General features: G+C 38.7%; 1 protein-coding gene across 1 annotated transcript in view; it reads right to left on the reverse strand.

Annotated features, from left to right (window-relative positions):
• Positions 1-13,326, reverse strand: part of LOC306662940 (antigen WC1.1-like) — a 129,478-nt gene that overhangs the window by 26,961 nt on the left and 89,191 nt on the right. Inside the window, exons 8-10 of the mRNA XM_079143197.1 lie at positions 11,428-11,742; positions 539-847; positions 141-458 (exon numbers count right to left, since the gene is read on the reverse strand). Of these exons, the coding sequence (XP_078999323.1) occupies positions 141-458; positions 539-847; positions 11,428-11,742 (942 nt within the window). The remainder of the gene's footprint in view (positions 1-140; positions 459-538; positions 848-11,427; positions 11,743-13,326) is intronic.

Consider the following 13,326-nt stretch of genomic DNA (forward strand, 5'->3'; position numbering starts at 1 on the left):
GGACCTGAAAGATATCTGATTATTGAGAAGAGTCATATTTCACCACAGAATATCTCATTTTGGAAGTCAGCCCTCCAGGCTGTCTGCTCGCAGAGACATGTCACTCAATGAGCAAACCAGTCAGCCCTGACCTCCCTTACCTGAGCACACCACAGAGGCTGTGTCTCCATAGGCACAGGCGGGAACACCCAGGGCAGTCACAGGACAATTCCACAAGAAGGACTCAGACCCTGAGCAGTGAAATCGGTCTCTCCAGATCTCATCATCTCCTTCTACAAAGTATGCTCCTTTTGGGGTGGAGAGGGCGACCCCGCAGCCCAGCTGACGACAAACAACATTGGCGTTGGCCATATTCCAGTGGGAGGCACAGAGTGTTCTCCAGCCTCCAGACGTCTTCATCTCCACTTGACCCTCACACTGAGAGCTGCCATTTTTCGTGAGCCTGACCTCTGTGTACTCTGGAAGGAGAAACACGATTTCACATTTTGTTGCCACAGAAGAGTGTGCAGAAAGGTTAAAGTACTGCCATAAGTCTCACCTGTGCAGACAACTTGCACAGCTCTACTGTGTTGGCAGTTGCCTCCAGGACAGGCCCTTCTGGGGCAGAACCAGAGCTCAGGCTCCCATCCCTTACACTGGAACTCTTCAGCCCAGACCTGTTCACCCATCTCTCTGAGGGGCAAGCTCCCAAGGACCAATGCTGCCTTGCCACACCCCAGCTCTGCACAGATGACCTGGGCCGTGGGGAAAGTGAAATTCCCATCAGATACTGGAGTCCATCCTCTTCCAGAATTCACTTCCACTCGCCCAGAGCAGGGTCCACCTCCTCCATCCAAACGCACAAATCCTATGGAAGAAAATAACCAATAAAATGAGTATCTAGGGTTGGAATTGGGAACTACATGTCACAGGCAATGCCGTGAAATCTTTTCCTTTCCTAGGAATGGAATGTGGAGAATGGATTCAGCAGTTGATGTCAGAATGGGATTATCATGAACAAGTGTCTGGAGACAAATTTTAGAGGAGGAATTTTTAAGATCAGTTCTAAATGACTGCCTCCAAGAAAATAAAAAAAAAAAAAATTGTGTGTGTATTTTCTTTTATATGGGCACATTATACCAGTATTAAAATATATCTATCCACGTGTTTGAATGTCTGTCTGTGTGTCTGTGTCAGTCTCCTCCTTTATAATAAGCTCCATGTCTATCATCTGAATTTGAACTCAGTGTAGAAAATGACTAGAATTAATTTTTTCACTATTTTACTCTCAAATTTTGTTTCACAGGTAATAATTCCAACTATGTTAACATTTTTAGTGAATAAAAAAATCAGTACATATAAAAAATGACAATTTATATTAATTTCCCCTTTAGAGATGAGAAAAGAGCCCCCTAAATAGTGTGAGACTAATATGGAACGTAGGTTATTATGACTAAGATAATCTGAATTCCTTATATTACCCTTCCCATTAAAGAAGAAAGAGAATTTAGAAGTAGGATCAGAAGCTATCAAGAGATTCAAGCATGCTTATTTACATTTTTGTTTTGTTTTGAGGGATCATTTAGTTACTAATAAGCAGAGTTGGAAGAAACCATTAGACATCTATTGAAGCTGATCAGGAAGTGATTTCAAGTATGGGTTTAGACCTTTGGGGAGGCATCTGACTACAGACATGGAACTGTAATGTAGTACTAAGTTTATGTCCTGAAGAAGGGAATCCTTTCTCTGAAAAAATAACATGTTCAATAATTTTTCGTTTCAAAGTAAGTCATCACAATGGAATGCACTTCCAAAGCATCAATCTACTTTATTAAAATTGTTACTTAAAGCATTATAATTAGACTACTCCTATTTCTCTCTGAAACTGATGTATAAATACAAAGTTTGGATACCTGAAGTCTTACTACAAGGTTATTCCAATTTATATCATTATTGAAAAGGAGAGATGAAAATGATGTACCTCATTTGGAAAGTCACAATGAAAACACAAATATTTCAAACTAAAATCACTAATCTTTAGGAAGTTATGACTGTAAAGAGTGTGAGAATGACAGAGGCATCATAAAAATCAGCCATTGGTATTGCTGCCCATGGACAGGAACAATAATGATCAGTCACCAGAACAGAAACCCTGACTTAGGCTGTGCCTGTGGGTGCAGCCAGCTCTCCTTCCCTGTGGAATCAGGTTTCCCCTCAGTTCTAGCTCCACACTAGGGTCAACACCAGCACCATCAGTGAGGGCCACCAGTTGTGCCTCATTGATCATAGCTCTGGCTTCATTAGAGACACAAGCTTGTCTGCACTGGCACTATTTCCTTTTTTCCCATTGTTTATGGTACATTTCTAGCTCTCAAGAGCTAGAATGTCTCAGTGTAGATAGAACAACAGTACCTCCAAGTTCTGAGAGAATTCACTGGGATATCTGATTATAGTCCTCTGAAGTTAAAATATCATGAGGGTATGTTTGTCTTAGCACTGAATTATATTGCAATATCAAACAACTGTAATGAACTTTTGTATAATTTCCTTTGATGAAAATCTGAAACATTTCAGATGAAGAAATAGATTATGCAATTCAGGTTCATCTTCACTCTTCTCTTCACAGATCAAAGAAGCCTAACCCAGCTATAGGCTGAGAGGGTCAAGAGTAAAATTCATACAATACATTTACTCAGAGCATCACTATTTGTTGTGTAATACATCCATAACAGTAGTATCCAGAGGGCAGTATTGTTGCAATCTCAGCAACACTTTTATATTTTATATTAATGTAAAAAATACATTAATTGGAGATATATAGTATGTTCTGGGCGTTGCATTTTTAAATGACATACATCCAAAATCCTTGAAATACTTTTTTTTTCTTTCTCTTTTTTTCTTATTGTAAACAAATGGGATACATGTTATTTCTCTGTTTGTACATGGCGTAAAGGCATACCATTTGTGTAATCATAAATTTACATAGGGTAATGTTGTTTGATTCATTCTGTTATTTTTTCCCTTCCCCCCACCCCTCCCACCCCTCTTTTCCCTCTATGCAGTCCTTCCTTCCTCCATTCTTGCCCCCCTCCCTAACCCTAACTCTAACCCTAACACTAATCCCTCCCTCCCCCCATTATGTGTCCTTATCCACTTATTAGCGATATCATTCCATCTTTGGTTTTTTGAGATTGGCTTATCTCACTTAGCATGATATTGAAATACTTTTTTGAAAAAATATGAATTAGAAATCAGAACCAGTTACCATCCACAGAGAGATGATCCTCACTTGCTATTCTTGGAGAATGAATTACTCTGTTTTATTTATTGAAATATAAATAGAATAGTCAAAGTTTGGTTATATGTAAATGAACATTGTTCTTTAAACCCAGATCACCTGATTACAGAAGGTATTACTACTGTTTATGTAGTCCTTCAGTTAAATAGGTATTTCTTATATTACAGTGGTTTAGAAATCTTCATTAGTTCTAGTTGCAAAAATACATTGTACTTTGGTAATATGTCAATGTTATAAAGAGGTGCAGAGAAAAAATATTCCCCTTTCTCATCTGCATTACCAGGTGTTGAGTTAAGTAATACCACCATTTAAATATCTATTCTTCCTTATACCAGTCTTGCTTACATGGAATTTATTCTCAAATGAAACTAAAGTGCTATATTGAATCTATCACTTAGTCTGTATAATCTACAGTCACAAAATCTCAGTGCTGGGTTCATCTAGTCTCTAGATATGGACCCATAATTATCAACTATTTGTTCAGCATATCCCTTTTTCTTGACTCATGACGCATAAACTGTATCAAGGCTTGAACATAATTTAAGAGGTCTAAAGTGGTAGAATTTACCCTAAATAGCTGTTTTTCATGGTTCCTTGGGAGAGTTGACAATCAATTCTCACTCAGAGTTATAAGCAGCATTTATATTGGAAGCTTCTTCTTTGAGTTTTGAGACATAACAGGAAGTAAACCTCCTGCTCCAGGACTTTTTGAGACATAAAACCTTAAATATAGTATTCAATGTTAACTCTCTTGGTGAGGATGCTCATTACAAATAATTCAGCTTCATTTGTCTGTCTCACCTGTGAGGCTGACATCTTCAGGTTACATTTTCCTTTTGTATGAGCTATGTATGTTCAACTCAAGCCCCCAACAATGACAGTGAACTGAATTTTTAAAATGGTGGTATATGTATTTGATGGAATGCAATAAAATTTTCTTATCAGTCATCAGTGTGGGTAAATTTCACAAATAGGAAATTAAGAAAAAGAAAAGCAAACCAAACCTACTCAAATAATTTGGTGTACAAGACTGGCATAACTCAGTCAATGGTGAGGATAAATCTCACAAATATGAAATTAAGTAAAAGAAAAACAAAATAAACCAAAACCACAAGTGACAAACCAACTCAAATAATTTGGTGTACAAGACTGGCATAACTCAAAGAAAGCATGAGGAGTGGGGACCCCATGCTTCCAGAACGTTCCCTCCACATGTTCCTTCTAATCCCTGCCATTTTCTCTTTGTCTTTGCTCTTCAGATAGACTTTTCACACACAGCTGAGACTGTGGACCCTGATGTGCTACTAGATTCAAAAGAGCATAATTTAGGGCAAAGATTTTAACTGATGCTACCTGTGTTGTTGGTCTACCACTATAACCAGGGGGACTGGAATAGTATAAATGAGCACATCAAGGTGCACCCAGTGCTGATCATGAGTACTGGCTTCCCAAAGGAAAATTAAGATGAGCAAAATAAGTGGGCTCTATGTAAATATAACTACAGTAATTCTATGAAGGTTTTTATTAAATAACTTTATGGAAAGTTAAATATTTTATTTTCTGATCTCTTTAGTAAATGCACATATTTGAAACAACAGGCCAATACCTAGTTGTTTATTCTATTTTGTATCCTATGAGACGCTAAATTTCACAAAGAAGAATAAGTATGTCAAAAGTTCAAGGAAATTTATGAAATAGAAGTCTGGTATGAGGGGTAAATTACACATGAGATACGAAAAATATTGGTAAGAAATATGTTCTTATGAAATAATAGGCTGAGAGTGGATTGGAATGGAATACACACAGAGACACACATATGCATACTTTGTGAAATTTTTAATTATTAAAATTATTCAAGGGCCTATATTTTAAATTATTATACAATATTTTAAATTATTTTAAAATATATGTTTTTATACAAATGGTATGCCTTTACGCCATGTACAAACAGAGAAACAACATGTATCCCATTTGTTTACAATAAAAAAAAGGCATAAAAAGAAACGAGAAAATCTTAAATGCAAAAAAAAAAAATAAAAAATAAAATAATAAATTAAAAAATATATATATGTTTTTATAGTGTTAGAAAATTATGGGATAAGTTTTTGAAAAAGAGAATTAGACCCCAACTTGTCTTCTACAGTGTAAATGTTATACTTGTTTAGTATGTAGATGTGAAAGAGAGTCATAACACATGGAGATAAAATGGTATCTGTTCTTTAGAAAATATCAGCTTGGATAATAAATAAGATGAAACCTAGGGTTCTCCTATTGACTTAAACTTTTCAGTATGTTCTCTAACATGGTCTTTTATTGAGAATTAATTATTAATTATTGAAAATGATCAAAGAATTAAATGTAAAACATCAGGATGAAAATTTCTCACTTCCTTTCTGCTATAGTCACTGACTTTTCTTCTAAATCTGATTATTGAATCTCTTCCTCTGATATATCACACAGAGTTCAGAGCCACTGCTCAGTCTTATCAACTGTCTCAGGAGCAGTAGGATTTGTGGGAGGAGGCACACTTGTCTTAGTCTGTAGAAACTAATCAGTGACTGATGATAATGACATGGAAAGAAAAAGGAAAAAACGGGAGTTCATTGTTTTTCCCCCCATGGCTGCATATTGTTTCAATCACCATCACTACTGAAAATTACCTAAGGCATGGTAAGGACCTTTCAATATCTGCATAAGAACTGTTATTTGCATGACATGTGAAGTTTTAGTAATGCAATAATTCCTTAGAGATTGTCATGTGAGGTAGAAGGTACTAGAAACAGTAAAGGCATCTATATGTTTGCTTGGAATATTTTTATCTATGTCTTGTGCCCTCTATATTTTCACAGATCATGAGTAACATTTCTTCATGTGATGGCCATGACAGAGCCCATCTGACTTGAAACTCCTCATTCAACTTGTAGATCACTCATTTGAGGATGGAGGTGGATTTTCAGGTTGAAGACTGGGCTGATACTGAAGTTTGCTCTCTAGATCCTTGGCCTTTTAAAGGAAATGGGTCTTCCTAATCTAACTTGAATAATGTCTAGACATTTTTAATCAGGAAGAATAGTAGAGGAACAGCAATTTTACCAAGGGCCACTGAGTACAGAATTTGTACAGTAAATCAGTTTACGTGAAAACTCAAAAGGACCAACATAGCAAAATTAAAAGTAACATTAAAACCTTGAAGTTCAGCATCTACATGTTGCACATTAGAGAACAGACTTTGCTTTTTGTTTAATAAATCAGAGAGATAGAGACATACTCTTGCTTCAGTCCAGAAGAAGGAAGCACCCAGGCCCCCACCAACCAAGCAAAACAGTTCTTCTCTGTAACGTTAGAGACTTGGGAAAATAGGTGTAAGAAGAAGTGAGAATGCCAAGTATGTGTTCTTTGGGTGGCTTCTCTTGTACAGATAGCTAGGTGGGCAGTTCCCAGGCAGAATCTGGGTTTCGGTTGCTTTCTGTATAAGTAAATGAGGTACTTCATTATTTATCCTAAATCCACCATCTGTAAATTTCCCTTCCTGGAACTCAGGGGCTGAATTATCCAATATCCTAAATTCATCTTCATAATGGCTTCTTTCATGGCTAAGTTTAAAGATCCAGAGTGCTAGAAAGTGTTCAAAGGTGTTAAAATGTTGTAATATTTAAGATGCTCGAGTGCTATGTCCTTATGTTCTGACCAAGAAGAGTCAGAAGAGTTTGAGGTCAAAGAAAAGGTGACTCCCAGACGTGTCCTCTGTGTCCTCATTCATGCCTCTCAGTGACAGCTCCTCAGCACAGATGACATCTCCTCTTTTTTGAGTCCACTCTTGAGGATATATTATGTTCCATTCTCCTCAGTGCCTTACCTCCACACTTCTGTCACAGAGGTGGATTCTACTTCCAAAATGGGACCATTTGCAAAAACACTTCAATGAAGTCCCAAGAAGATTTGTAGGAACCAGGTCTTCAGTATACTACTCTTTCTGTATCTGCATCAGCTCCTTGGTGATCCCCAATTCTCCACATCCCAGTACTTATGCTGGGCTCTTTCAGGTTGGGGAAAAGCCCTCTCTCATCTTCTCTCATCTTAGAACTTTTGGGCTCAAATTTATACAGGCAAACAAAAGAGGTAGGATTACCAGGTTGATTTTCAACAGCCTTCATCAAGATCACACTTGCATTTCTTCCACTAAGACCAAGATTGCCTCCTCCACCCAGCCTGTAGCTGGGACTCATCTGCATTCAGCCAACTCACAGGGGCTTTGACCATCAGCCTTGTTTCTTATCTACCTGTCTACTCTTCCATCACTGCACAATCCTACTCTTCTCTTTAGGCCACAGAACTGTGTCACCTGAGTAGATGGGAATGTCTGCATCTGATGATATATTTGGCTAGCTAGAGGGCCACATAGATCCCAGTGTTTTCCTGGAAGACCAAATTTTCTCTGTACTTTTGGGCTTCCTTGTTGCCTTTGAAAACCAAAGGTGACAGCATGCCTTTTCCTTCAAAGCACAGCAGGGGACAAGGAGAATGGTCACTGGAGGCCAAGAATGGGTAAAAATGCCTCTGATTAGGAAAGAATAAAAGTGGGGCGGAGAGGTCTTCAAAGGAAACACAATCTGAACTTTCCACCCAGGTCTGATATAGGAGAGCAGTGTATAAAGTCAACACTAAGAATCTGCTTCCATGTTTTCTTATGCACAATACCAATACCTTTTCAGATTTTACCATGTTCCAGAAATGTTTTTAGGTGTTGGGTATGCGTTTTTCAAGGAAATAATTTTCTCATCTTTGTGGAGCTTTATATCTAGTGGGAAGAAAACTGAACAGTTTTAAGCTATTTATGAGCCAGTGGGTGGAAAAAGAAAAAATTGCATCTGCAGAAATCTATTGATTCAAATGAGTCATTCTCACTTGAGAAATAAAAATATGCAGTCATATATCCTGTCTGATCTTTTGCTCCATAGATGCATTGCTCCCTTGGGCAAGTTTCAAGTTTCTTATAAAATATGATCCAAGGGAACATTTCTTCCCCCATTCTAACCTTCTCCATACCTCAACATCGAGTGACTCTTGCAAATAATTTTCCCCCTTTGTGCAGGAGGTATGTACAGAGTGAACAAAAGTGTACACAGATTGCCCATCCTATTCCAGGGTCCTAAATCCTGCTCAGATAATCCTTCTGTGCTCTTTGTCAACCCTCCAGTGTCATCCCCCCATATACTGTAAACTTCCTCTGTCTTCTTCAGAAAGTTCAATATGTCTCTATGCCTCCATTCTTATCAAATTTACCTGCCAACACACTTTTCTTGTATCATTGATTGCATCAGATATAAACTGTATAACATTTTCCCATATCTTGTCACCTTTATACTTTCCTTCATTTTCATCTAAGTAAATTTATTATAACTGATACCTAATAACACAGTGTATGTATTAATGGAGCAAATTCATGTGCTGATGCATGCACATATTGCATTTTTTTTTTGTCTCCTCAAACACTTTTCATTGCTTTTGGATTAAAATTTCCAATATGCTGTCTTCTAGCTTTTTGAAATATTCATTATTGTTCTATATTCATCTTACTGTACCTTGGTGCAGTGGAACTTGTAGCTCCCATTTAAATAAAAGCCATCATTCATGATCAATCTGTTGTCTTGTATTCTCATCTCCTACACTCTACAGTCTATGGTAATCCCAATTCTATTCCCATCTATGAGGGAATCTATGACATCTATGAGGTCAACACCTTCATAGTTGAAATACAGTGAGATTATAAGATACTCATTTTTCTTCGCCTGACTTATTTCACTTAACCTAATGTTACCCTAACCCATACATGTTATGTCAAATGAAAGGATTTCATTCATTGTTATGGCTAAATATCATCCCATTGTATAAATGTATTTCACGTATTTATCCATTTATCATCTGATGGGCATTTAGATTACTTACATTTCTTGGCTACTGTGAGAACTGCCATAAACATGGGAGTACAGATGTCTCTTCAATATACAGATTTCACTTCCATGGAACATATGCTGAGCATTGGGATTGCTGTATCACACAGATGTCTAATAATGTCTTTGTACCTTCTTTATTTCTAAAGGATAGACTTGCTGGGTTCAGTATTCTTGATTGGTAGGTTTTTCTTCACTTCTATGAAAATCTCATGGCATTCAGTTCTGGTCTATATGTTTACCATTGAGAAGTCTGCCATTAGCTGAATTGGGATATCCTTAGGTGTTATTTCTTTCTTTCTTTCTTTTTTTTTTTTTCCTGTTGTTGCCTGGAAGTCTTTATCTTTCATCTTTGAGAGTTGTGTTATAATATATAGAGATAAGAACCTGAGGTTTCCAGTCACACTGCCCAACTGACTTTTCACCCTCAAGCAGAGATGTAACTGTCTCCATATTTTGCTGCCTGGCTTCAAGGAGGATTGAGGTGGGTAGTCCTGAGGCCACCGATGCTGCAGTGCTATATCATACCCTGAAGACACAGCCTGCCAAGGCAACACAGAACCGGGGAGGGACCAAGCCCCACAATGCTCTGATCTGCCTACTGCTAAGGTGGACTCAAGGCCCAGGACGCCTACAACCAGCCACAGGTGATGCAGGCTCCTCTTGAGTCTCTCCCACCAGCACACAGGTCTCGCTCTATTATCACTGTTCTACATTTGAGGCCTCTACTTCCTACTCAGTGCTGTTCATGATCATGGGTGGACCTGGAACTGAGCTCTAAGACAAAGTCCTGTGCTTGCTCTGTGCCCCTGATCCTTAGAGAGTCTTGGTTTCCCCTCTTCTGCTAGAGATTGGAGGAATGATGGTACAGAAAGTCTCTTTGTTGCCTAACTAAACACAATTCCATGGTCTCAGTCTGAGGTTACTGGCATAGGAACAGAGTTCTTGGGCTCTGCCAAGCACCAGGTTTCCTTGTGGTACACCTTGTCCTGGTTTCATTCTAAGTTCTGGGCTTAATTCACTTTCTCCTGTCCAAGAAGGATACATCTCTCTTCATGTTGGGCTGCTTGAAGTTGGGGAGAGGGCAACTCTTATCTTCCTTCCTCCCTCAATATGTCTTTTCTTTTTCTTTTTTTTAACAATTAAAAAGAGATTTTAATTCAAATACACAAACACACACACACACATATAAATATATACGAATGTGTATGTAAATGAAGATAAGAAAATAAATGCAAACACATATTTATGAAGTTTATTATTGGGAGATGGGATTGTACATTTCCCCTGAGTGCTTTAGAGTGTTGATGTTTTCTTTTTTCTATGTATTTATCATAGTTCAAGCAGGCACTCACCAGGTTCATTGTGTCTTAACAGGCCAGGTTGGTGTGTGAATAATTGTTCATGTGGTGTATTTGTGGGAGATAACTGAATAACCACCTTGATCTGAGTCTTGAACTACATTATCTCTTACCATAATAAATACGCATTAACATTTTATGGCTTCCACGATTGATCTGCCAGCACAAGGCTAAATTCATCTCCCTAGCATGATTTTATACAGATGTTGTTTGAAAAAAAAAATGTAGAGAGAATCTATTGCAGTAGTGACAGAAGGAAAACCTATGACTCAGAGCATTTCACTCACTGTTCTCTGAGGTTCCTGATAATAAACTGAGAACTCTGATGTCTGATTCTGGAAAGGATATTTGCAACTTTATGGTAATCCTTGAATTCCCTGTAATGTGTTTATCCCATCCCTGTACCCATGCAGCGACTAACCTCAGGTTTTACACATATACAAAACTACCTCTGGTTTTACACATATAAATATTTGGTAAACTGAGAAAAGCAAGTCCCATTCTTGCCTGTGTTTTGAAAAGAGGATATGTGTGGTAATTTATGGGTTACCATATGAATAGTAAATTGCAGAGACAAAATCATGAAAATAATTTTAAGTAGAATGATTCTAAAGAAAAACTTCTATTGTGTCCAGTATGACTGAAGAAAAGAGGACAACATTTGAGTATTAGAAGAAAGAATTTAAAAAGCCCATCATATGCTGCTGTTTCAAGCACTCAGGTTCCATGGGGACCACTTAGTCCTGTGTGGCTCATCCAACTCTTATTTCCCCAGGATCAGAAACACACTTCTGGTCCTTTCCATTCTCTTAGGCAGTGGAGAATAGACAGAGCATACCTGAGCAGATGACACCTGCATCTTCCTCATGCCAACAGTCCTGCTGTCCCCAGCCCTGAGAAGGGCACTTCCACAGTTGGTCCTCTTCTCCTGTGCATTTCAGCTCGTCCAGCCAAATGGGCCCTGATCCCTCCCCAAAGTGTGCATAGTGTATTGCATCGGAGGCCACTCCACAGCCCAGCTGTCTGCACACCACGTGGGCCTCCCTCAGGTCCCAGTTGTCATCACAGACACTTCCCCAGGAATGCTGGTAAAGGATCTCCACTCTGCCTGCACAGCGACTGCCTCCGTCCACCAGGCGGAGCTGTGGGGTCTCTGAGGAGAAAGAATCATGTCAATGGTTGTATTTACAGAGAGTAAGTTTTCTTATCCCATGGTGCTCCCTCCCCCAGTTAAGCACCCACCTTCAGAGTGCAGAACATTATGGGTAAGATGTGGAGTCACAAAACTAGGGCAGTAACTCAATCTCTATTCCTACCAAAAGAAGTAGGAAAAATAATTGCATGTCAAAAAACCATAAAATAGAATTGAACTCAACATAATCTAGTTAGTGATGTGAGGTAGGAATTATTAGTAGTTCCTACCAGAGTTGATCCTGTTTTTGGTAGAGCACTTCATGGGAGGTGACAAAACAGATCTAGAAATGTCAGGTTTTCTACCTTGAGTAGTTAAAAAAGTCTTTTTCTGATGATTTCTAAAAGTCTAATGTAATGGGCCAGCATCTGTATTGATTTTGTATAAAGCACACACACATTTGAGTGCTATTGGTCTGATATTTGAAAGGGTCAGCCCCCAGGGGAAAGAATAAGGAACTGGGATGAGACCATCAGAAGCCTTAGGTGACAGCCATGAATACAGGATAAATCACAACCATATGGTCATTAAGGCTGAAAAATGAATGAATCATGGTTTGCCACAAAACATTTCACTAATGACTCTAGTGTTCACAGTTCAGATTGGATATATCATGTCAAAACTTGACCCACTTTAGGTAGATTGAATGACCTCTTTAAAAAGGTGATGTCAGATATTAACATTGCTCACTCCACTAGGCAGCATAGAATGTTATTTTTATCCCCTCCAACCAAATGAAATCTGCACTTGGGCTTCTTTTCAGGAGTTGTTATTATTCAAAAATTGGATATTTTGGTAAAGAGGTAAATAGTAGAAAAGAAGTACCTTCGTTGTGACTCTGTGAGTGAAAAAGGTTAGGGAACAAAGGGAAGTTTGTATTTTGAGAGGGAAAGAGAGGAAATTATAAAGAAGTGGTGAGGAATCAAAATGACATGGAGAAGCAGAAAGGTAGCCCAGAGAAAAGTACAAAGTAATTTACAGCTTCAACTCCAGCTGCAAGCATAAGGAAGTTGGAGAGTGCAGAATGCATGAATGGTGTCAGTAGAACAGCAATCTTACCTGTGGGAGAAAAAAGCTACAAGCTGTAGATCAAATCTGGGGAACTGTTCTGAGAGCTTGACTCTTGTACAACAAGCAAGCTTTAGAGTACTATATTATTCACTTTACTCGGCAAGCCCTCAGGGTACTATAACCTGGAGCTATCTTAGAAGTGGCCATTGTTAGGGACTAACCTGCTCTTGGGTTTAGACAAAATGCAGTAATCACAGTTTTAGGTCCCTGGGCACCCTGCCACAGTGATTGGGGGGAAGTTAGTGTTCTACAGTCTCAGATAGGAAGAGTGCCTGACAGGAACATGCTGAGAGCACTGAATTGAAGGGGAGGGATGGAGGTCTCATTGGTAAGTGGTCCCACCCTCTCTGAAGAAGAGCAATTCCAGTTGCACATGGTTGCACATAGGAACAATGTCCGAGAGCTCAGACGACGTCTGACAATCCACGGCATTCCACGTCGCCTCTACATGTTGGAACTCAGAGATTTGATTGC

Source organism: Sciurus vulgaris (assembly GCF_902686455.1).
Source record: "Sciurus vulgaris genome assembly, chromosome: 5".
NCBI lineage: Eukaryota > Metazoa > Chordata > Mammalia > Rodentia > Sciuridae > Sciurus > Sciurus vulgaris.